Here is a 21,630-nt window from a genome sequence, read left to right as displayed (position 1 = left end):
TTTTTTTTTTTTTTCCCCTGAGGAGTATTCCCTTCTTTCTATGGCTTAGCTGAAATATGATACATTTCCTCTTGTTCTCGAGACAAAATTTGAAACATTGCCCTACATCCTAGAGTACAGATTGTGTAAAAAGTGCTGGTGGCCAAGGGGTATGTTTCAAAACACAGCAGGACATTTACACAGATTCTCAACTACATTTCACCCTTTTTTGGGGAAAATGATGAGAAGGTTCCACTCAGCAATCACAGACTTCAATAGGCCAATCTGCATAAATAAGGGGTTTGCTATTACACTACATCTGCCGGTCTGCCACTTTGAACAGACTGGAGCCAGGGAGTCTTCTAAATAGCTGGTTTTCCTTAATGTAAATGGTGTGGTGCTTTTCAGATAAAGTAGAAAATACTAGTTCAAATAATTGTCCACTGATGTCCTCTTCTGGACCTCTAAAGAAATCTTTATGTACATGACTATAGGTAGTTCCTTTGCATGTAAAAGAATTCAGTGCAAATTAAACATTTATTTTAAAAGGAACTAAGTTATTACACATCCAAGAGAACTGAGTATGAGAATAAAATGGCATTTGAGGGAAAAAAAATCATTAGAGCAAAAGATTTATTCAGAACAATTATGATGAAGGATGATAAATGGAGAAAGTTGTAGAGAGAATAAATAAAAAGATAATTAAAAATAAGTGCTAGACAGGGAAGTATACACAGAGAATAAAGGGACTGAGTTTTTTTAACCTGTTAGTCTTTAAAATAATTCAATTTCATATGTGGAAGATAATTACAACATGACAAGGTGTAGCCAGTCCTTCATGAGTGCAATAATTTACTATTTCCAGTATTAAACTTCACTATATGTCACACTATTTCGATTTTATGTATATCTCTATTGTTATATGGTTAATATTTGTCTGTTACAAAATGAAGACAGAAATAATTCCTTTGCACTGTTCACAATGCATTTTGTGACTTGGTAGTTCTGAGTATTTACTAGTTTAAAGGAAAAAGGTATCAAAGAAGTGGAATAAAATTCCAGACCAAGGATATGTTTTTTTGAAGACATTTCTGTCAGGAAACTAAGATATTGAAGTCCAGTGAATTGTGGTATCTGTATCTGATGTTGGGCAGGATTCCTGCACCTATTCCAAGCACAAAAACCTGATATAAGCAAGTCTCAGGCTTGGTATTCCTGGAATTTTTTTTTTTTTTCTATAGACACTATTAGACGGCTAATAAATGGCTGCTAAATACAGTGGTCAGACAAGTTCAGGGAGTTTGTCAGGGACTTTGACAGGTGATGAGCATATATTCTTGATCATGTAGGAACCCATGAGGTAGAGGGGAGAAAAAAGGAGAATTTGGAGTACTCCACTTGGAAGACAGATGATCCAGATCTTGGAATGATACAATGTACTCTGACAGTTTCTCTCAACCTGTCCCTTACCTGAGAAGTAAGTGTTTGTAGCAGCTCTCTTAACTGCCAGGACTGGGGATTTTAATGTACACAGGCAATCAGGCAATCCCTACCTGCTCCAAAAACACAGAGAGGGGGAAAATGGATAAAAGCCAATAATTGCAGAAAAAGAGCACTACAGAGCTAAAGCCAGAAGAAATAACGTAAAGGTGTGATATAAATGAGGGTACGGCCTGCATTTCATATATATCCCAATAGATAAATATTTCAGTGTCCATTGTTGTGTAATGTTATCACCAATCCATGACCATCTCCTGACTATGTCTGTTTGTGGCTGCTATTGTGTATATTTTATGAGTTGTTTACTTACAGTTGTAACAGCTTTATAGTCTTAAAATTTAACTAGTGCCTTTTCTCTATTCTACTGCTGCATTGCCAGTTCCCTTGAACTAAGTAGCTACTTAGCTGCTGAAATTACAAAATACCTACATAATAAAAATCCTTCCAGCACAAAAATTAACAGGCTGAAACGGCATATCTAAGGCACACACTAACTTGCTGAGTTTAAAATGCTTACTTTGAAAATGCCTTAATTTGAAAGCACTGTAATGAAAGACTGTTAATGATACACGAGAAATGAGCTAAGGCTGGTTTCAGAAGCACAGATGGCTAATTGGCTTCAGTTGGTAGGTTATGTCATTTTAATTAAATTTTATTAGGAAGCATTTCAAAGCTGTAACTGATGGTTTAAGGTAAATATGGTTTTTCATAAATGACCTATTGCTAACCTTTATTTATTTCTTTCTCTCCTCTCAGCATTAATAGAGGCTGCTGTGACTGAGCTGTCCATGGCCATCTCTTGTCTCATCCATGTTTACAGCAGCAGCTTTGATGCAAATTTCCAGCTTGCCAGCATACCTAAAAGCCCTTCATGTACAGACATCAGCCTAGACTCCCAGCTCAGCTTCACTGTTTATGCTGCCCATAACATCCCAGAAGCCTGGGTGAACAGGTAGGAGGAGATTCAGCAGGTGTTCACAAGAAGAGGTGTTGTCTCTTAGATCACATGTTTTTCATACGTACTAGTTTACCTCTGTTGCTTTGGTGATATTCTTACATTAATGTTGGAGACTGAGTAAGTGGATGTGGCTCCACAGTTTTTCTAGCATGAAGTGCGTTTACTTAAGCTTGACTGTCTTGGAGACTTCCAGGTCCCATGAATAGATGGAGAATCAAGGAGGTGGCCTAGATGGTTGCCCTTGACCAGCGTGGAAGTATAGAAATATAGGCAACATCAGAGCACTGGCCTTGATGGGTATGTGTACAAATGCTTCTGTGACCGACTTGCTCAGCAGAAGGGAGGAAAGGGTGTGTGCACGCCGAGTGAGTTTGGAGTGGTCTCTGCAGTACAAGTAACTGGAAGTGTTGAAGGTCAGCTTACCAAGTTAAACAAGGGGATGCTTTTACTTAAACCAAATATGAATGAGGGCTTTATCAGCAATTTTTGCCCTTGGTGTTTTCAAACCACGTTACTTGGCTAAGCATGTGCACTGACAATCTTCTTTAAGGATGGTGATTAAAAGAACTATAGTTTGTAGGTCCAAGTATACCTAGTATATCAGCATAGCACAGGAAAGAGAAGAGGGAGATAACTTTAATAAAAAGCTGATTGAAGTATTCTCTTCTGCATTGTTTCTTTGGTCAAATTAGTTGCCTTTTCAGATAGCTGCTTTTCCTACTGTGGGCAGAACTCGTGTTCTCCCCTTACCACCCCAGTCTGATCAAAGCAGGACAAGTGACTACAGTCTGGTAGCATTATTTTTGCAAGTCAAAATACTGTTCTTCAAGTTTGTATTAACACTTTCCCCTTGCTCCTACTTTACCTTGAATTCCAAATGAATGATTAAAAAACAGTGGGATCATTTGCTGTGAGCAAGAGAGTGTACTATACATCATCAGCTGTAATTAGCAGTTTAATAAACATCTAGGAGAATTTGCATTAGTTAAGGTAATAAATACAGAACTATAATCACTATCCTGATTTTCTGATGGTTATACTGTTCCCACTGCGTTTTATGTCTTACTAGAAAAATGTGAAATTTCATATGGCCTAAAGGCCACTGATGACTTGAATGCTATGTACAAGCATGTGAAAATGAGACTCTCTCTTCCTCCTTAATCTACCTTTCCAGTCTTTCCAATATCCATAGCTAGCATGGACTTCTTAACATGAACTGCCACTTTTCTGAAATACTTGTACTAGCTTCATTCACATGCGTACTCCCTGTTCTTATTTCTGCACTGCATGAATTCATGTTGGCTACGTCATGGCTCATGTTTTCCCTTTCCCAAACGTCATATTTTATGATTTTGCTGACGATATAAGGAAGAGATTTTTTACAATGGGGGTGGTAAAACACTGGAACAGGCTGCCCAGAGAGGTGATAGAAGGCACATCCCAGGAAACATGCAAGGTCAAGTTGGACAGGGCTCTGAGCAACCTGATCCAGCTAAAGATGTTCCTGCTCACTTCAGGGGGGGTTGGACTAGATGACCTTTAAAGGTCCCTTCCAACCTAAACTATTCTATGTACAATGAATGTATTATAATGTTAGAATTTGACATCCCTTACTGTCTGTCTTACATTGTTTTTTTTTCTGTACGTATCACTACCTGATAAATAGCTTTTCTTTTAATCATTGGGGATAAGGGAGAGTGGGTTGTCTTATGTTTTACAGAATCATGTTAGTGTTCTGTCAAATCCGTCTCGAGTTCACTTTTGTGGATTGGCTTTTTGTCAATTTTTGTATTTATGCTCTCAATTTCTTATTCCTATCTTACTATCCTTATTAAAAAAAAAATAGGTACAGACATTGCAATGTTGCAGAATAATGTTGCAAAACTGATGACCTTGCTTTCTTTACGGTATTTTCATTCCTCCTTGTTTCTTTTATCAGTCTGTTGTTCTGTCTCTAAATCCTGAGCAGATGTGCCTTATTTGCTGCTAGTGGCATAATGTTGCTAGCTTCATGTTTGGCTACATTGTTTCTACAGCCCAAACCGGTCAGATTCCTGTCTACATCTGGATGATTTGAAGTGATCTTTGGGACAAGGCTGTACGGTCATGCCTTTGAACTCACAGGGAGGCTACCTAGGCAAAATGCTCTGCAAAGACATAAAATGGGTTGAAGTGCATTGCACTCTGAACAATCTTTCTGACTTCAGTCAGACTGAAGCATTGTGTAAGCATTAATCTTTCCAGGATTAGGTCCTTGTGGTATATAAATCAGGAATATGCCTGTATATTGTGTATCAATACCTCTGTTTAAACAGGAATGCTTGATCATTTAATTGTATTAAAAGCTATTATTTCCTGCACTATCTTTCAACTGTTTCTAATGTTTAGACTCTAGAGGAAAGATGCCATATTTAAGAATAGAACCTTTTCCTAGTCTTATAAGGTATTTTTTTCCTTTCTCTAAGTTGATGTACCTCATAGGTACTAGAGATTCCATGTCCTTTTCTTTGAATTTAAAAACAAACAAAACAAACAAACAAAAACAGCCCCCCCCCCCCCCCAAAAAAAAAAAAAAAAAAAAAAAAAAACCCCACACAAGAAAAAGGAGAGAGGAAAAGAAAAAGCATATCTGCTACAAAAATTATAACAATTATTATAATGTTCTGGAAGAGATCAACCATCATTCTTGTAAATAAGGCAAAGCCAGGCACCTTCAATCTGCAAACGCTTTAAATTTCCTGTTCAGATTTGACTCTGTTCCCTATGTTCATCAGAATGTCATCTAAAGCTGAGAGTGGCAGGAAGATCTGGAAGTTACAAGACTAATTAAGAGCATTAGTTGATTATATGCTATTCCTCTATTTTGACTAAAGTTTTATAAGATTTCGCTGAGAACAACATGAAACCAACAGATAGCCCCAGACCCAAATTACACTATGAAGCTAGTTGGTTAAGTATCTGAAGAATGCCAACATGCTGTAATGAATGTATAGATTCCCCTTTTTGCAGACTGGGAAAAGTAAGTATAAATAAGTTCACTATTGACTGAAGTTGTATGATGAGCAAGTTGTAACACTCCAAAATTATGTCCAAATTTGCAATAATAAATTTAAAACAATTAGTCTTAATGACAAAAACATGGAAAAGAATCTAGGTGTCAAGTACTTTTCTTGAACTCAGAACATTAATAAAAACAAACAAGGCAAAATAAACACATAACCCACCCCACCCCCCTTCATACAAGATTCATTATTTTAATTCTTTTTGCATGTAAGGAAGGATCTTCAAAAGTTTCTGAACAGTTAGCCTAAATTTACTTTGCTGGACATGGTATATTACAACTAATATTTTTTTTTTTCCCCCTTTGTAGCTACAAAGTTTTCTCTTTTTCCTGTTCACTGACTTATGCTGGGAAGACAATATGTCAAGTGAAGATTTGCAAAAATATACTGATTAAAAGATCCTTCTTTTTCTTGACTGACTGGAATGAGAAGTAAGTTTTGATCTGTGTTTAATGTATGTTTACATCATTTACGCCATGTATATACCCACATCTTTATTATGGATCTTCTTCTGAGCAAATTAAACTCCACAAAATTCAGAGAAACTTAGGGAGGTGGGATTGAAAAGCAGTGGGGTAGACAGAGGAAAAGAAACAGGACTAAGCTAAGTCTGAGAATGAGGCTAAACTAAGCTGGTCTGAGAATTGCTTTCATTCACTGGAGTCACCCTGGAGGAATACTGAAACTGAAAAGAGACACAACCAAAGGCTGTATTTCTGTTCCCTTTTAAGGACTTCTGACCTTTGCATCTACCTCTAATAGGTATCCAATCCAGCTTGAGAGCTAACGTTACTTTAGGGGTTCTTTTCTTCAGAAGGAACAAGGCTGTAGTGTTTGGGTTTTTTTCGAAGAAGTATCTGCAGTTTTAAAATTAAGACCTTAGATTTAGATTGGAATTTTAGAGTAAGGGCTACCAACTGCCTGTCACCTGCCTGTCTGCTTTAAGGAAAATGACTCAATTGAAAAGCAAAGCACACATTCAAACAACATTTGGTTAAAGCAACAAGAAGATGAAAAACGTATTTGCAATAGATGAGAGAGAAGTACGCAATTTTTATGATTTGGCAGTAATATTGTATTCTTCCAGCTTCCAATCATGACATGTTTATATTTAAAATCTTTGAAATTTTTGGTGTTTTGCATCACTGTTTACTGTGTTCTAAATCTGAAAGCAGCTTGATTACATTACAATTGAACAAAGGCAGCAAGGGGTTTTTTTAAAATTTGTAATTAAAACCAGAGTAATTCATAACTTTTGTTTGCCTTTAAGACACACAACAGTTTGAAGCTGGTCAAATGGAAGAAAGAAGGCCTTTTTATGTCAAACCTTTTACACATCTATCTTAATGGAGATTTTGCATAGCCTTCTTGCACAGCACTCCTGGACAGATACGGGAAGTTTAGTGTGTCTGCCCTATGGTTAAGAAACAAAATGGGTGCATTTCTGCTAATCCAAATTAGTTCTTTTAGGGCCTAACATCTGCTTTGGTACCTCAGCTGAGTCTGTGGAGTTTGTATATTGAACGCTGAACATTTGTTTAGTATGATTGGAAAGTAAGTGTTATCCTTGTGTTTAAAAAAATTGGATCATTCCCATTTGCTCTATAGGAATTTTCACCTTGTCCAAGTTTTGGTCAAATACTATCTTATGGTATATATAGGCAGTTATAATTGAAGCATAGGGGAAGAATTATATTGCTTATGAGCATTTTTGACTTCTAAAAAGGAGCTGATGCCTTTGTGGAATGCATCTTACACTATGTTTTTCTAAAACAAAATATAAGAAGATAGAATAGAATTAAATTCTTTAGGCATAACTGGAACAGAAACTCTGCTCTTCTTCCATTTCCATGAAAATGTAAAGAAATCAGACTGAAGCTTCAGGGTTTCTGTTTAAACCTCTCCCTCTGCAAAATCGATTGTAAATTTCTACAATTCCATCAAAAAGCTTTTTAGAAAAAGAAGCAGTTAAATATGCAGACCAAATTATTTCATAGGTTGTAGATGCTTGTAAGAGGCTTTTAACATAAGAAACAAGATCTTGAGTTGAATGAAATTTAATAGTATTAGTTTTAGAGCACCTTTTTACTTTTTATTGTTGCCTGAGTTTCAAAAATAATTTTCAAAATCAAATTTAAATAAATTCCAACGTACAAAGCCCACAATTTATATCTGTCTGACAGGATTTTCATATTTCCCTCAACCATCAAATGTATTCACATATGTTCCATCTCAAAGCAATTGGCCTGGACTTGTGTAAGTCTCAAAATATGAGTGGAGGTTTCTTGGACGTAATGGCCTGAGGTCCAAGAGCACAGGTTGAGAGTCTAGGTAGCCAGATATGCCATTATTTTTGTATGTTTTGGGTTGTATCCAGAGCTAGACTTCATGAATGGATGCTATTTTTGAGTCAAAATAAAGACGTCAAATGAGTATTTTACAGATAGAGCTTCTCTCCCTTTCTTTGAATCACTAAAATGTTCTTGGGTTGGCAGGGCAGATTCTAATCAGAAGAGAGATGCTTATAAAGCAGACGTTTACTGCAGGACGTGAACATGTTGAGATTATGACAATAGATTCTGTGCTTATTTCAAATCTAACACAGCACTTAACCACAAAATTTAATGTTTTTGCATAAAGACAGGAACTGACTACTGTTTTATGCTTACCACAGTATGATTTTGGTATAGTCTCAGAATATTAGGTAGGATGGTGATGCCAGATCTTCATTGGTGATAAAAGGAAGACTAAGGAAAATGTGAGCCTTCTCTGGAAGGAAACAGGAGACCTGGTTACCTGGGATATGGAGAAAGCTGAAGGTACTCAAGGACTTTTTTGCCTCAATCTTCACCAGCAAGTGCTCCAGCCACACCACCCAAGTTGCAGAAGGCAAAGGCAGGGACTGGCAGAATGAAGAACCGCCCACTGTAGGAGAAGATCAGTTTGAGACCAACTAAGGAACCTGAAGAAGCACAAGTCCATGGGACCTGACGGAATGCGTATGCGGGTCCTGAGTGAACTGGCAAATGAAGTTGCTAAGCCACTATCCATCATATTTGAGAAGTCATGGCAGTCCAGTGTAGTTCACGCTAACTGGAAAAGGGGAAACGTAACCCCTGTTTGAAAAGAGAAAAAAGGAAAACCTGGGAAACTACAGGCCAGTCAGTCTCACCTCTGTGCCTGGGGAGATAATGGAGCAGATCCTCCTAGAAACTACACGAAGGCACATGGAAAATAAGGAGGTGATTGGTGACAGCCATTGTGGCTTCACTAAGGGCAAATTGTGCATGACAAATTTGGTGGCCTTCTATGATGGTGTTACAGTATTGGTGGATAAGGGAAGAGCAACTGACATCATCTACCTGGACTTGTGCGAAGAATTTAACACTGTCCCACACAACATCCGTATCTCTAAACTGGAGAGACATGGTTTGATGGATGGACCACTCGGTGAATAAGGAATTGACTGGATGGTTGCACTCAGTCATGGTCAACAGCTCAATGTCCAAGTGGAGATCAGTGATGAGAGGTGTTCCTCAGGGGTCAGTACTGGGACCAGCGCTGTCTAACATCTTTGTCAGTGACATGGACAGTGGGATTGAGTGCACCCTCAGCAAGTTTGCTGACAGCACCAAGCTGTGTGGTGCGGTCAACACGCTGGAGGGAAGGGAGGCCATCCAGAGGGACCTTGACAGGCTGGAGAGGTGGGCCCGTGCAAACCTCATGAAGTTCAACAAGGCCAAGTGCAAGGTCCTGCACATGGGTTGGGGTGATCCCAAGCATGGCTACAGGCTGGGCAGAGAACAGATTGAGAGTGGCCCTGTGGAGAATTACTTGGGGGTATTGGCTGAAAAGAAGCTCAACATGAGCTAGCAATGTGCATTTGCAGCCCAGAGAGCCAACCATATCCTAGGCTGCATCAGAAGAAACATGACCATCAGGTCAAAGAAGGTGATTTTCCCCCTCTGCTCTGGTGAGGCCCCACCTGGCATACTGTGTTCATCTCTAGGGCCCTCAGCACAAGTGAGACGTGGACCTCTTGGAGCATATCCAGAGGAGGGCCATGAAGATGAGCAGGAGCCTGGAGCACCTGCCCTGTGAGACAGACTGAGAGTTGAGGTTTTTCAGCCTGGAGAAGAGAAGGCTCCAGGAAGACCTTATAGCAGCCTTCCAGTACTTCAGGGGGGCCTCCAGGAAAGATGGGGAAGGACTCTTGAGCAGGGAGGGTAGTGATAGGATGAAGGGTAGTGGTTTTAAATGGAAAGGGGGTAGATTTAGAGCAGATATTAGGAAGAAATTCTTTCCTGCAAGGGTGGTTAGACACTGGCACAGGTTGCCCAGAGAAGCTGTGGCTGCCCCTTCCCTGGCAGTGTTCAAGGCCAGGCTGGATGGGGCTTTGAGCAACCCAGTCTAGTGGGAGGTGTCCCTGCCCATGGCAGAGGGGTTGGAACTAGATGATCTTTAAGGTCCCTTCCAACTATTCTGTGATTCTATGATCTTTTCTGTGTGAAAATATGCGGGAAGGAAGTATATATGTTGTTTTTAATTTATTTTGAATATGAAATAGTTGTCACAGTTCTATAATGAGAAAGTGTCTTTTCTGATATTTGTGCTGCTAACCCTCTAAGAAAGAATAAAGAAACAGCACCAAACTTGACAGAATAACCAGTATATTCAGAATATTTTGAAATACAGAGAGAGAAGGAACTGTAGAGGTAGTGCCATATTACCACTGAAGGTGCTATGTGCCTAACTGGCATAATATAAAACTCACTCAGGAAGAGGCTGGTTTGGCTTTCCTACAATATAAACACTAATTAATGTTTTTTTGCAAGAATTCAAGCTGGAATTGATTAAAACTAGAGTATTTTAATGAAGTAAGTATTGCTGTAATTGTTTTTCCATGTCATCAAGCGGTACTGTTTTCTATCGTAGAAGTTGGAGTCACTCAAAACTGTAATCAAGCTGTGTTTGTTTTCATTATCTTTTGGCTATAACATCACCTTTCTGAAACAGAAGGCAATATGTTTGTGTAAACCATTTACGGAGGAAACAGTTTCTTTTTTGTGAAGTTTCTTGCCTTGAGTTAAATCACTGCTTTCGTTCTAATCCATATGCTATTTTCAGTTGATCACAGCCATTCAAAATGCATGTGGTAAAAAGTCACCAGGAAGAGCTTCTATTACATTAGGAAGTCAGATATTCTCTGTACAGTTTGGGATCAATCAGACCAAAAAAGAAACCTAGCTAATTCAAAATGAGTCCTGATCTTAGATTAGGATTGACTCAAACAAGGCAAAAAAATGGAGTAGTGTTTTAATGGTTAGAAATCTAGGAACGGAGTTTCTACCGAAGGAAAAACTTACTTTATTTAATGCTTTTCGGGTATTTAGTTTGTGTTTTCAAGTGCTTTAACCACTTACTGTCTGAACTTTAACTTGATAGGGTTTTGTGTTTAAACATGAGCTTCTGTTGAAGTCTTTTATCATATTTTGTCTTTTCCAGAATGTTCTCAGAAAAAATGAGGATCACTTGATACCTAAGGAGGTTGCCTTGTTTAGTGTTTCTTCTGTTTGTCCTTTTTTGAGAGTATACTTTTTGCTTTAGAACTTGTGTGTTATATTTGAAAAGAGATTGTCACCTTGGTGCAGAGTTTGAACAGACTGATAATACGTAGCACATAATGTGTAAAGTCCAAAATTTGCCCACGTATTTTCTCATCAGTTTCGTTTTTCAATGACTGACACCTCTTGATTATTTTCTTTCTTTTGTCTTCACTGGTTGCTCTTACTATATTTATTCCACCATCTCCTCTTGTTCCATCCTCCGTAATTTATGTTAAACCTACAGATATGAAATATGGAATTAACATTAAGCCTACCATTCATCACCTCAGATACTTTCCTGGCGTTGGGTTTCCCTCTTCTCTTTATTTTTTTGGCTTGTCTATTTTGTTTATATTCTCTCAGGGCAAAGCCTGGGTTGCCCCATAGCTCTTCTGTGTTGAGTGCTCTTATGATATTAGGCCCTTGGCCTTTGAAACCAGCTGTCGAATTTTAACATCTTTGAATAGCACCTTCTTAGTGAGTAGCTTCTCTGTTCTTCTCAACTACTATTGAAACTGTTCACCCACAGGGTGGCTTATTTCTGGTCACTGTTCCATTTCCTCTTTCTTCTTTTTAGTCATCCATTTGACTCAGTCTCATGCTGTCAGAAAGGACAATACCAGCTGGATAAGCTCAGATATGCATTAATCAAAATTCTTAAAAACAATATAGATACTCCCCTTCTCTGTGTATTACATATCACTGGAACGGAAATTTTGGTCCTCTTTGGCCCATACTTTAACTCTTGGGCTGTCTAACTCTTGTCAAAGTTTTCAGGTTCTTTTCCTACTTGTGTACATCTGGCAGTGCTGTATACTGTGTCCTAGGGAACCTCTAGCAAACATTTGCTTTCTGCAGTGAGGATATTGTGTTTTTTTCATTGCTCCAGTTCACAGGAAGTGTTAACAACTGTCTACATTAGAAGATGCATGTCTCGACTTTTTACTTTTGTCTCTTCACAGCATTAACAATGCTTTATAGTTAAGTGTAATTCTTAGTCAGTTTTATGTAACATGGGCAGAGTGTTGGCCTGTAAGTGAAAAAAGACAGAATAAGCTATCTATATCATGTAAAAGAGTTCAGTTTCCCAATTGTTCCTAACTATTTATGAGTGAAGAGGGCATGAGACAGAGAAAGCAGAGTTGAAAGCTATAAATAGGGACATGTGGGAAGACAGTTGAGAATTGCTTCTCAATTCTATTCATGTTAATCAGAAAGAGTGGGGAATTGCTGTCTTGCTTTTTTTATTCAAAGAGAGAGGTATGCAAATTTGAATAATTTCCAAATGTTTAGGACTAATCTTCTGAAATTTTGACACTAATGCTAATTAGGGGTACTTCAGAATTTCAGCTGAAAACGATCTACTGTCTTTCACTGGCTTCTCAGTGCATTCAAGGAAACTTTCCCAAAGCCAATAGAATTTTGACAAATTTGGAATTAGGAGCAAAGTCTTATGCTAATTTTAACTTATACTGTTACCTTGTTTTACTTTTGCTACCCCTAATCCTTGTGTTTTTCACGCTAGTATACTTTTTAAGTACTGATATCTACATTTGCTTACTGCTTAAGTATGACTGTACCTCTTTAAAAATGCTGAGCTGCATTCTTCTGCCAGTCTAGATTGAATATCTGAAAATCAAATGGAATCTATATTATTTAAATTTTTCTTCTAGTTTGTTTTCTTAAGCTCAAGTTTATGCAGATCTTTTGTTTTCTTAATGCTCATGTTGTCAATGCAGAATAATTCTTTTAGCCTTTAGCTCCTTGTATTGATTTTGTTTATACAGAAAGATGTAATTAATTTAACTTTCCACTTGAGAAATTTAAGTTTGCACTTAATATACATGGAAAAAGCTAGAAATGTACCTTCCACCATAAGCATTCTCTTCAGGAAAATGAACATATATGGTCTTGCACATGTCTGGGGAGTTACATGCCTGATTTTTCCATACAGCATGACAGTGTCTTATTTATTAGAAGTGTTCTAAGTTATGATTTTAAATCAATTCATATAATCTTTATAAACCAATAGAATGACCAATTGATTTGTTAATGGTCAATATAAAGTTGAGATGAATATTGATAGATCTGAATTTTCTTCCGAAAAAATGTGAATCACGCATTGCTGTTAAGACAAAATCTGCCTTTACATTTTGTTTGGAAAATACCACACCACCAAAGCACATCTGAACAAGAGAGTGATTATCATAATCTACTCACAAGCAACTCTTAGTTTCTTAAGTAGTGTAGCAAATAACTAACTATTGGTTTACAGTTCACCCTTAGGGGATGCTTATTCTGGAACAGCCCTTCAATGATAAGATAATGCTAAAGCAAAATTTTAACTAATTTTTTCCTGCCTTTGTCAGCTCTAGTGGTTACCACTGAAGTGAATGAGTTTTTATATGCCTGTTCTCAAGTACTGTGACCCCAAGTAAATGGTTGGCAATACTCATCAATGTGTTGAAGGGATCTGTCAGTTGCCTTTTCCTTCAGAGTGCAACTCTCATAAGTTATAGCTTGATATATGTGTTAAGGCATCTAAGAAAATGTAGAAAGAACTCACTTGTGGTAACAATGCTCAATTTTTTTAACTTTTATTTTTCTCTTTTCTGATTTTCTTTTAGAATCAGCTTTCCTCTACGAATAAAGGCTCTTCCGAGGGAAACTATGCTCACAATAAAACTACTTGGAGTAAACAATGCCTCTAAAAATACAGAAGTGCTTGCTTGGACATGCTCCCCATTGTATCCAAAAGAGTAAGTTCAGTTTTGTATGACAGATTAAGAAAAGACCATTCTTGAATAGTATTGCACTCAACTTGGGAGAACTATAAAAAGACAGAAATACCCATTTCAGGATCTTGCTGTAATAAGACTGTGACAGTCACTTACAATAAACTGCTTTTGATGTGCTGGTAAGAGCCCCATCCATAAGCTTTTATTTCTTTCCAATACATTTTTTTTAACTTGGCTTATGTAACTGTTTAACACTTACAATAAAGTTCTCTAGGCCTGTTGAAAGGCCTTGATGTAGCTTTTCAAGATCCTACTCAACTTATCCTCTTGCTCACAATGGCTGTTTTTTTTTCAGTCTGCGCTTAGGTCTCACACCCATTAATTCTGCTAAGATTAGGGCAGTTAGTGATGACCACAATGAGAACCTTTCCCTCTACACCACACCTTAGAAGCTTTCTCCTCTTTTTTAACCTCCTCTTTCTATGCAGCACACAATGTAACAGTGGTTTAAATATGCTTGTAACCTTGAATGTCTCTGCAGTGATGCATAAACAGAGATCTAAGGCAAATTTTCTGCAGAGCTCTAAATATATTTTATTAGCACTGAGACATATAAGTTTAGGTTGAGCTTTTACAATGATACATAATTTTTATTTAGAATCTGTACCCCTCCATGCCCACTGGGCAATAGATGCATATGTTCAAGCCCTTATAGCTCTTATCTTAAGACATCTTCATCTACTTCTCCATATGGTGGCAGTCACTGTTTAAAACAGAACAAAACCAAAAAATCTCATTGCATGTATGAATTTACTTATGCTTGAAAGACCTCGGGTTCCATTGAACTTTTAATCTGAGAGGCTTAAAACACTAGAAAATAGGTTGCACTGGGCTAGAGGCTTTTTCCATCTTTTCAGAAGAAAATTCAGGATTACTCTGTTTTCAAGATCATTGAATCCAACCTTTGTCATAGCTCTATCAACACCACTAAACCACCCCCCTAAGTACAACACCTACCCGTCTCTTAAACACCTCCAGGGATGGTGACTCCACCACCTCCCTGGGCAGCCTGTTCCGATGCCTGACAACCCTTTCAGTAAAGAAATTCTTCCTAATATCAAGCTTAAACCTTCCCTGGTGCATTAAGGCCATTTCCCCTTGTTCTATCGCTTGTTACCAGGGAGAACAGACAGACCTCCACCTCACTACAGCTTCCTTTCAGGTAGTTGTAGAGAGTGATAAGGTCTCCCCTCAGCCTTCTCTTCTCCAGGCTAAACAGCTCCAGATCCCTCAGCCGTTCCTCATATGAGACAGGCTCCAAACCCTTTACTAGCTTGGTTGCCTGCCCCTGTACCCTCTCCAGCTCCTCAAGGTTCTTCTTGTAGAGAGGGGCAAAAAACTGGACACAGTGCTCGAGGTGCAGCCTCACCAAAGCTGAGGACAGGGGAATGACCACCTCCCTGCTCCTGCTGACAGCACTATTGCTGATACAGGCCAGGATGCCATTGGCCTTCTTGGTCACCCGGGCACACTGCTGGCTCATGTTCAGCAGGGTGTCAATCAACACTCCCAGGTCCCTCTCTGCCTGGCAGCTCTCCAGCCACTCCTCCTCAAGCCTGTAGTGCTGCTGGGGGTTGTTGTGGCCGAAGTGCAGGACCCAGCACTTGGCCTTATTGAAACTCATGGAATTGGCCTTGACCCAGTGATCCAGCCTATCTAGATCCCTCTGTAGAGCTTCCCTACCCTCAAACAGATCAACACTTCCACCCAACTTCATGTCATCTGCAAACTTACTGAGGGTGCACTCCATCCCCTCTTCCAAATCATTGATAATGATGTTAAACAGGAGTAGCCCCAGTACTGAGCCCTGGGGGACACCACTCGTGACCGGCTACCAGCTGGATTTAACTCCATTGACCACAACTGTCTGGACTCAGCCATCCAACCAGTTTTTCACCCAGCAAAGCATATGCCCATCCAAGCCAAGAGCAGTCAATTTCTCTAGGAGAACACCATTTACTTTAAGTATTTCTACCATCCTGGTGCTTAGTGTGAAATAGATAGAGGGAATATCACACAATGAATTGTAGAATGGTTTGGGTTGGAAGGGACCGTAAAGATCATCTAGTTCCAACCCCCCTGCCATGGACAGGGACACCTTCCACCAGACCAGGTTGCTCAAAGCCCCATCCAACTTGACCTTGAACACTGCCAAGGAGGGGGCAGCCACACCTTCTCTGGGCAACCTGTGCCAGTGTCTCACCACTCTCACAGTAAAGAATTTCTTCCTAATATCTCTTTCAATTTAAAACCATTACCCCTCATCCTATTACTACCCTCCCTGATCAAGAGAGTCCCTCCCCACCTTTCCTGGAGGACCCCTTGAAGTACTGGAAGGCCGCTATAAGGTCTTCCTGGAGCCTTCTCTTCTCCAGGCTGAACAGCCTAAACTCTCTCAGCCTGTTCTCATAGGAGAGGTGCTCCAGCCCCCTGCTTATCTTTGTGGCCCTTCTCTGGACCCAGTTGAGGAAGTCCATGTCTGCCTTCTGCTGAGGGCCCCAGAGATGAACACAGTACTCCAAGAGAGGTCTCATGAGAGGGAGAGGGAAAGGGAGAACCACCTCCCTCTACCTGCTGGCCACACTTCTTCTGACTCAGCTCAGGATCAACTGGCTTTCTCGGCTGTGAGTGCAGCCAATATCTTGGCTGAGAATCTAACCTGAAGTGAAGTGTTAGGATGTCCTCATCCCCAGCAAGCTGATATGTGCTGAGTACATTCAGAAGCAGAACATTAGGCATTATAACTTAGCAGGGAAGCACTTTGGCACCTTTCGAGGTGAAGGGAATACACGAGAATCCTGTTCTTGTGGACCTGTGTTGTACTAGAAGTTTTATTAATTTTTCAGCATTCAAGTCTCAACGGAACAATTTTTGGAAGACCTGAAAGCACTCAGCTCACTGTGATGTATGTTTTTTAATTTATACCATCGGAGCAAACATGTCGATTTTCATTAAGTAGATCTCCAAGTCACCCAGACAGTTTCAGAAATTTTACTGAAAAATGGCTCCATTCTGTCATGGTACACACAATCAGCACAATGAAGAGGATAGAGGGCTACTTTCCTTTCATCTGCTATATAATTGTAGAGATCATAGCTGAAATGACCCTTCAAAGCAGAAATAAAAGTCGAGTTGTTGGGGAGGAATGATTTAGGAATAGCATGTTCAACACCCCCTAATCCGATAGCCGTGTCATTTACAATTATAGTAATTACTAACACAAAGAAGCCTAAATGCTTTTTCCTGTTTTAGCCAATCACAACTCCACAGAATTATTCATTCACCATGATTTCATTTGATAGACTGGTTTAAAAATATAGATACCCCTGAAATTCCTTCTGAAACGTGAAACTTGAAAATATCTGAACATTCACCCAGCCTGCTTTTCCTTTTCTTTGGAAGTTCATGATTATTTTTGGTAGAGCAAGCTAGTTCTCAGTTACCTGCTTAGAAAGTAGCAGAATTAAAACTGTCAGGTTATTCTTAATAGGTAATGCTATCAGTTAGTTGAAGTAATTGAGAAGCAACAGAAGGACTTTGAGAGTCCTTTTCCTGCTCCACAAAAAATTAAAAAGTTAATAATTGGGTTTGATTCACCAATTTTGTGGAAAACATTAATAAATTGAACAACGAGCCTGACTTCACTCACCTCACTGCTGGAATACAACTAAACTTCAAGACTTATTTCAGTACAGTACTTCTGAACTTGAAAGTATGTACCAAAAAAAGATTTGTATCTGTAGTGTCATGTTAATATGTCAAGAATACCTTGTATTATTGCAGAGATTATGATATTAGGGTCTCTAAATGAACAAACTCTGAAATGTATATAAAGATGTTAAAGAAATCTGACCAGAAAATCTTTGACAAAACATTTCTAACTTGCAAAATATCACTATCTCAAAAGAAAACTTTCTGAGATGACCTTGGGTTCTAAAAAAGTCTTGACATTCTCATGCCTAGGATTTAAGTTATAGGGGAAAGGACAGAAATAAGCTCTTAGAAGCAGCCACTAGCCCTGAGGTATTTGCCTGGGTCATCAAACATCCTTGTCCTGGTTGGTCACTGAGCCATTCTTCACAGGGTCAGCAAATATGAGGACAGAGAATGGCGGCTTCCTCTCTATTCAGATGCTTGTTAAAAGAATTTTTTTTGTTGTTTTTAAACATTGGAAAAAGAAAATAAATGTAAAACATTTTAAAAATACAGTTCCTCATTTTTGTCCCACTGTATCTTACTCTGATTCAAAACGCAGGGATTCCATTCAAGCTGTTTGTGGCTTATGTTAAAAAGACAAGGGGAAAAAAGTATCAGTTTTGGGTTATTCCCAGATATTACTTAGGAATCTTGATCTTTGAGTGCCCTAGGGCAAAAGAACATTTTATTTTAAAAGACTCTGAATTTACTTCTCTCTGTAAATCTAATATCTGTTTTCTCTTCCAAAATTACTATTGTCATTGTATGGTCGCTTCTCTCCTTCATAGATTAATTTTTTATGTTTAGTTTGAACTGAATATTAGGAAAAACTGAGTTTATTTTAACATCTAGAGTATATAAATTCCTTTAATCTGCTTCAAGAGCTGTGAAGAGTTTCTTGTGCTTTTGGGCAAGACCATAACGAAGTCCCTTGCCAGATCAAAAGGCTGTAGCTATTTTCTGAGATTTTACCACTCCAGTTCTTCTCTAAAAAACTACTGACTAAGCAGAGTATATCAGACATATATAACAAAGTAGAAGCAAAACCCAATTGTTTAAATAAAATATATTACTTATTATTTAGGATTTCTTGTTGCAATCTCTTATCCATAACTTGCCCACGTTGAAACCACACAATACCTAAAAATGTTTTCCAGAATTTGGCCTGTTTATTTTTTTTGTATTGTTAAAAAGTTGTTAGTGAACAGATGTTTAGTACATTTTAGATTTGCTGAATGTACATTATTTCCCAAATTCCAGTAATATCTCTCACTATTCTGACAGTTGTCTTGTGGTGTGCTGATTTATAACATGACTAGCCAATGGATATACAGGGCAGCCACTATACTTTTTATCAAATGGGCATTGGGATTACTGCTTATCAACTTTTCATGTTTCTGTACAAATAGTCTCACTCTATAAAACTGACTTCCTGCAAATATTCTCCAATCTTTGCCTAAATGTAGTTCTTTACCTTAAAATTATTGCTTGTAAGCTTATCTTCTAACTTTATGTTTTGAGGCAAAAATTAGGAAAGAATCAGGAACATAACTGCAAATGTCTTTTAACTGTCTGGATTAATCTGATAATTTTTTATTTGCTGTATTCAGCACCTTTATTTATGGAAGTTATTTAAACCAGAAACTGTGGGGATGGAAGATGGGGTCTTTTATAAATGTCTGCAGGACATTTAGTATTACTTTGCAGTTGAAAATTAAATAGCTAATTTAAATTTACTAGAATTCTGTTGTATTCGTAATTATGATAAAGTAGTTATTTCACAGTAGGAATTAATTTCCACTGCAGAATTAAGACTGCTTGGGCCATAAGACGTGGGGGTTTATAGCTTAGAGGCTTTGGATTTACTTTAATTTTACCTCAACTCTGAATTTCTGTGGCTTATGATGTCAGGTTTGGGGATAATTACATTATTTTCACACTATATTTTGTCCTTATTTTCCTCGTCTATCTGATCTAAACAGTAACTCTAATGTTATGTACATTTGGGAATGAGTATTGTAATAATGGTTGTGGTTGCCAACTTGTCCAGTAGATGAGCCTCCACATCCATGTTTGTCATCCTTATCAGGTAGTTGATTTTAGATAGTGGCCCTAAATCAATGCCAATAAAGCCCTTGATGCTGTATCTGTCTTTTTAGAAGTCTTTTTAGATGCAAGAGGCAGTTCAAAAAGTGTTTGCAAGCCTGTGTGTCAACTTCCCATTCCTTCACATCAGAAGAATGTGTTTGTCTCTTGTGTGGAATAGTTTAGTGATCCAGAACTAATCAACAAATCAGAAATCCATCATTTGGGGCAATCTGGGAGTTGTAATGTCCCCCTCAGTGCCCATTGCTCTGACTTCACTACTTTTAACAATACCATTTATTTTGAATTGGTATTTCCAAATCAGAGCAAGCAACAAAAATTTCCTTGAACTGTCCTTAAATAACAGTGTCTTGCTGTAATAAGACGGGAAGTTTATTTTTGCTCCGGTAATAAACAAGAGCTGGGAATCTGTGTGATTCCAGGTGTTTCCATCTGCCCTGGTTTTGCATGAGCATGTAATAAAAAAATGGCAGTAGGCACAGAGCAGCACTTGTTTATTCACCTTTTGATGTGCTTGATACTGAAGTTGCTACATGGAAGTCATTGTCTATGGTTGTGGTCATTATACAGTGTTTACAAAGGTCAGTATCACTACCCTCGTTTTACAGATGGGAAAACTGGCGAGCAGGACAGGGAATGCCTGAGCTCATCAGCAGAACCAGTAGCAGAGAGAGGAATCTGTCCATTCAGTAAAAGTTACGGTTATCGTGCTCATGACGCTAGCTCCTTCCTTTTCTGAATGGATCTTGCACGATCTCCTGCTTCTTTTCCTTTTTCTAAAAATAATGATGCATCTTTCACTGTTTCATTCACCTGCATGGCCCCTGTTATTGACCATTTGTGTGTCCAAAAGTAGACTCGGTCCTGAAGAATGTTAGCTGCGCGGTGCATGCAGTGCATACATTGCGCCAAAGAATGGCAGGGAAAGCTGTGCCTCAAAAAGATACACTGTATTTCACAGTTGTTGATGTCTCACCACATCTTTTTAAAAATGCCTCCTGTGTTTACAGTCTAGCCTCAGTCCAAAGAGTGACTTAGTGATGGAAGATACAGATGTTGCTCACTTGTTTGTAAATTTATAAATTAGACTACTCTATATATGAGGCATAAATAGGTGACTAGTTTTTAAAACAAATTCATTTTTTCTTAGGAGGTGTCATCTCCATACTATCGAAGTGGTTTAATGTCTTTGGTTTTACTCGCAGTCCTGTCATCTGCTTTAACACGTGAAATCTTCTCAGTCCAGCAAAGATGTATTGCTTTACTTGCTGGTTCTCCAGTTGAGAAGCCCACCTGCTGATTCTTCCTTATCTTCCTGGACAGTCTTTAGCCGCATCTGTGCTGGGTGCAAATGAGTTGAGATAATAAGCTCAGGAAATGTCTCAATTAAACACATCTACAGTGCCTTTGAGGTCTGTGCTACTTCTTGTATTTCTCTATACAGGTTTCCCAGGAAAAAAAAAAATCCAGTGTATAGTTTCTTTTTTAAAGCCCCCTATAGTTTTAGAACACAATATGAAAGTGATTAGCAGTAATGAGAGCTCAAAAGGGTAATTTAGTGTTCGTGTGCATTCAGTTCTCAGTACTCCTCTCCCTTCTAACAAAAGTGCCAATTAGCTCAAATTATGATGTAAAACCCTGTCAACAAAGGAGTGGTTGAAGAGATGCGACTCATTTATTAAAGGTCATCCCAGTACACATCACAGAAAACCAACTTTGAATCACCGTTGATCACTTCCACATTCACGTAGGTGACCTAAATGTGAAAGCATTCATATCACACAAATGCTTCCCCCCTCCCCCCCCCCCCCCCCCCCCCCCCGCCCCCGAGCACTATCTTGTTCTCATCACAGCTCCTTTTTCTGCCTCTATTCCCCTGGAAAAGCACCTACAGCTGCAAAAGAAACTTCAGAGAATGGGTTTGT

At 38.6% G+C, this 21,630-nt stretch overlaps 1 protein-coding gene across 1 annotated transcript in view; it reads left to right on the top strand.

Moving 5' to 3' along the window:
- The window catches only part of PIK3C2G (phosphatidylinositol-4-phosphate 3-kinase catalytic subunit type 2 gamma), a 205,741-nt gene that overhangs the window by 51,738 nt on the left and 132,373 nt on the right, over nt 1-21,630 (top strand). Inside the window, exons 10-12 of the mRNA XM_086466907.1 lie at nt 2,236-2,431; nt 5,808-5,930; nt 13,733-13,864. Of these exons, the coding sequence (XP_086323033.1) occupies nt 2,236-2,431; nt 5,808-5,930; nt 13,733-13,864 (451 nt within the window). The remainder of the gene's footprint in view (nt 1-2,235; nt 2,432-5,807; nt 5,931-13,732; nt 13,865-21,630) is intronic.

This window comes from Leptosomus discolor, chromosome 1 (assembly GCF_034619465.1).
Source record: "Leptosomus discolor isolate bLepDis1 chromosome 1, bLepDis1.hap2, whole genome shotgun sequence".
In the NCBI taxonomy this organism is placed as follows: domain Eukaryota; kingdom Metazoa; phylum Chordata; class Aves; order Leptosomiformes; family Leptosomidae; genus Leptosomus; species Leptosomus discolor.
Note: the sequence above shows the minus strand (reverse complement) of the source record. Positions and strands in the feature narration are given on the sequence as shown.